Genomic DNA, 4,220 nt, shown 5'->3' on the forward strand with positions numbered 1-4,220 from the left:
TTTTTTATTTATTATGTAGTATTCTATCTTTCTCTTTCTTTTTATTTTTTTTATATATTATATATTATTATTTTTTTCTCTCTTTTTATTATTATATATAATATATAGTATTATTATTATTCTTTCTCTTTTTTTTAATATTATCTTTACGTAATTTATATAATTTGTATAAAACATATAATATTTATATATATATATATATTTATATATATATATATATATATATATATGATATACAGCCTCTATTCTCTACAACATCTCCACTATAAACATATAACATATATAGTATATTATATATTCCCTCTCTCTCTCTCTCTCTCTCTCTCTCTCTCTCTCTCTCTATCTCTCTCTTTTTTTTTTTTTTATTTATTTATAAACAGATAAAGGAGAACATATCTGGGGACGTGTTGCCGCCATGTTTGCTTTTATATAATAAAAGTGATTTACAAGAAGATATAAAAGTCTCCATAGAAGAAGCAGAAGCATACGCAAACTCTATTGGGGCTTTGTTTGCATGCACCTCGGCCAAGGTACCCAAACCCTAAACCCTAAACCCTAAACCCTAAACCCTAAACCCTAAACCCTAAACCCTAATTTTTTACACAGCTTTATATACAGCAATAAATAAAACAATCAAATTGTACAAGAGAAAATAAAATAACGCACGAACGAACTTATATGAACACAGGCATGGCTATCTATCTATATAGCTAGCTAGCTAGCTAGACCCCTCGCTAGCTAGCTAGCTAGACCCCTCGCTAGCTAGCTAGCTAGACCCCTCGCTAGCAAGCTAGCTAGCTAGCTAGAAAGTGAGGTAGTAGTTCGAGTTAATTTGATATTTTTCTGGGTATTCTAGGGTTTAGGGTTTAGGGTTTAGGGTTTAGGGTTTGTGGGTTGTGTACGCAGACCTCAGCCAACGTAGATGCTGCGTTTTTGGCTCTCGCAGCGAAGCTGGTGGAGCAGCGTCGAGCTGCTGCTGCTGCTGCTGCTGCTGCTGCTGCTGGTGCTTCAGGGAGCAGCAGCAGCAGCAGCAGCAGNAGCAGCAGCAGCAGCAGCAGCAGTGGGAGTGCAGCAGCAGCAGCAGCAAGAGGACAGACTGTCTCTCTTGTCGAGTCTACTGCTGCTGCTGCTGCTGCTGAAGCACAAACCCGCAGCAGCTGCAGCAGCTGCATGGGGAGGTTTCGCTCTTTGCCTGCTGCAGCAGGCAGCTCAGAGATGTCGTGAGTCTAAACCCTAAACCCTAAACCCTAAACCCTAAACCCTAAACCCTAGGTATGTTTCCTTTCATCCCTCTTATACCTCCCTCTAGGGTTTAGGGTTTAGGGTTTAGGGTTTAGCTGCTGCTGTTTGCTGCTGCAGGGAACTGCGAAGCCGCGGAGGAGATGCTTCTTAGATAGACTCCATATTAGGGTTTAGGGTTTAGGGTTTAGGGTTTGGGGTTTGGCTGGATCTGTATGCGTTTGAATAAGTGTTTAGGGTTTAGGGTTTAGGGTTTATTTTTCTTTGTCTCTCTTTATGCTGCTGTTTATTGTTGTTTAGGGTTTAGGGTTTAGGGTCCTCACACACCCTAAACCCTAAACCCTAAACCCTCAGGAGACAGTTCACGTACAGCAACCGCAAGGCAGCGAGAGATAAACCCTTGAGGGTTTATATATCGATAAACCCCTGAGGGTTTACAAACCACAAAAACCCTGAGGGTTTACTAGGGTTTAATTAGGGTTTACGAGGGTTTACGAGGGTTTAGGGTTTATTCGAGTTAATTAGGGTTTAGGGTTTCTTTTGTTAGGGGGCTGCTGGAGATGCAATGCGTTGTACAAGTGAACAAACAAAAGGGTTTAGGGTTTAGGGTTTAGGGTTTAGGGTTTAGGGGGCGACGACTCTCTGTAGGAGAGCATATACAGCCATAGAACGAAGCAAACTAGTGCAGTACTAGTGTATATATACACTTGTCTAGCTAGCCAGCTAGCTAGCTAGCTAGCTAGCTAGCTAGCTAGCTGGCTAGCTAGCTAGCTAGCTAGCTACTGGTTTCTATGGCGGGTACGTGAGGCGGCGGCGCCCGTTGCTGGGGGCTGTGGGGCCCCCCCCTGCTGAGCAGGAGCCAGAAACAGAGTAAAAAAAAGAGAAAAAAGAAGAGAAATTAATAAAAATAAATAAAATAAATAAAAATAAATTATTTATATTTAAATTTCGCCGAAAGAAAGCCCCAAAAAAAACGCATGCAGAGAGCATCGCCGCAGTGTAGAGCCGAAACGAAACGAGCTGTCTGTACACCTGAGACAGCAGCAACAAAGTTTTGTATTTATTTATTAAATTTATTCTTTTTATTTCTTTTTATTTCTTTTTTATTTCTTTTTTTTTCTTCTCCTTTGCTCCGCAGCAGCCTCTTCTATCCTCAGGTGTATAGGCAGCTCTGGGGGCCTCGCGGGCTGCTGCATGTAGTTCTTTACATTCATCTTCCTAAACCCTAAACCCTAAACCCTAAACCCTAAACCCTAAACCCTAACAATGACAGACGAAGTCGTTCAGGATGAAGGCGCGGGGCCCCCAGGGGGCCCCCTAACTCTTGCTGCTGCTCTTGAGGGTTTAGAGTGTATAGAGGGGAGCCAGCAGCAGCAGCAGCAGCTGCTGCTGATGCAGCACGTGCTGCAGCATCTGAAGGACAGAATACCCAGCAGCAGCAGCAGCAGCAGCAGCAACAGCAGCAGCAGCAGCAGCAGCAGCNCAGCAGCAGCAGCAGCAGCAGCAGCGGGGACCCTATTTTAACTATCGAGGAGTTTTCTTCTCTATGCAGCTCGCTGCTGCTGTCTCCTGCTGCATGCAGCAGCAGCAAACGCTGCAGCAGCAGCTGGCGCTGCTGCTTCTCTCGCCTGCGCTCCGTAGCAGCAAAGGCCCTTGCATGCGAAGCAGCAGCAGCAGCAGCAGCAGCAGCAGCAGCAGGAACAGAGGTTCAGCAGCAGCAGCTACCTCTGCTGCAGCGGTTCTGCTCTCTGCTGCAGCAGACAGTGAAGGGCCTCGGGCGCAGCTCAGCAGCAGCAGCAGCAGTTGGCAGCAGCTTCCTCTCTGTGCTGCTGCTGCTGCCTCCTGCTGCTCTTGCTGCAGCAGCAGCAGCAGACTGCTGCAGCAAAAGCATAGGCGGCGTGCTGCTGCAGCTGGAGAGGGTCTTCGCGGACGTCTTTGCTGCTGCTGTTGAGCACCACCACCACCGCCAGCAGCAGCGGCAGCAGCAGCAGCAAGACCAGCAGCAACAGCAGCAGCAGCAGCAGCAGCAGCAGCAGCAGCAGCAAGAGCTGCTGCAAGTACAAGTCGAGCAGCTGCTGCAGCGGCAAGCAAAAAAACTTTCTTTTGTTGCTGTGCTGCAGCAGCTGCTGCAGAAGTCCTCCAAGGCGAGAGCGCATGCGCTGCAGGTAGCAGAGAACAGCATCAGCAGCAGCTGCAGCAGCAGCAGCAGCAGCAGCAGCAGCAGCAGCAGCAGCAACCGCAGCAGCATTTGCTGCTGGCTGCTGTGCCGCTGGGCTTGCGACGTTCTGCTGCATAAAAAGGGTCAGCGAGTTCCTGCTGCTGCTGCTGGTGCTGCAGCAGCAGCAGCAGCAGCAGCAGCAGCAGCAGTAAAGAAAGAGGCCCTAGATGTTAGGGATAAGCTGCTCCAGCTCTTCCTTCAGGTACAGGCAGCAGCAGCAGCAGCAGCAGCAGCAGCAACAGCAACAGCAGCAGCAGCAACCGCAGCAGCAGCAGCAGCAGCAGTAGCAGCAGCAGCAGCAACAGTAGCAGCAAGCTACAAGCGCAGCAGTTTGTCGAGCTGCAGCTGTAACAGCAGCAGCAGCAGCAGCTACCCACCGTCAATGCAGGTCCTTTCTGTCTCTCAACAGCAGCAGCAGCAACAGCAGCAGCAGCAGCAGCAGGAGCAGCAGCAGGTGTTTGTTTGTGTGTTGCTGTGTGTTGCAGCTACTGGACGGGCGCCATGCTACTGGGGTGTCTGTGCATGCATCATTTGCTGCTGTAGGTTTGCTGCTGCAGCAGCAAGACCTAGAAGCTGCTGCTGCTCCTGCTGCAGCAAAGGGGTTCTCTCGTTCTGTCGATGCTGTGGGGCCCCCCGTGCTGCTGCTGCTGAGACACTCCAGAGCAGACTCATCCAAGTAAGATAAACAAATTCCTGCTGCTGCTGCTGCTGCTGCTGCTGCTGCTGCTGCTGCTGTTGGTGGTGGTGGTGGTGGTGGTGGTGG

At 48.6% G+C, this 4,220-nt stretch overlaps 1 protein-coding gene across 1 annotated transcript in view; it reads left to right on the forward strand.

Moving 5' to 3' along the window:
- The window catches only part of EMH_0031510 (Ras family domain-containing protein, putative), a gene marked incomplete at both ends in the record, with an annotated part of 11,786 nt that overhangs the window by 6,250 nt on the left and 1,316 nt on the right, over positions 1–4,220 (forward strand). The window contains 5 exon segments of the mRNA XM_013494525.1: positions 907–1,035; positions 1,039–1,220; positions 2,588–2,719; positions 2,723–3,845; positions 3,943–4,133. Coding sequence (XP_013349979.1) covers positions 907–1,035; positions 1,039–1,220; positions 2,588–2,719; positions 2,723–3,845; positions 3,943–4,133 — 1,757 coding nt within the window.

This window comes from Eimeria mitis, genomic scaffold, assembly GCF_000499745.2.
Source record: "Eimeria mitis Houghton genomic scaffold, Emh_scaff1189, whole genome shotgun sequence".
NCBI lineage: Eukaryota > Apicomplexa > Conoidasida > Eucoccidiorida > Eimeriidae > Eimeria > Eimeria mitis.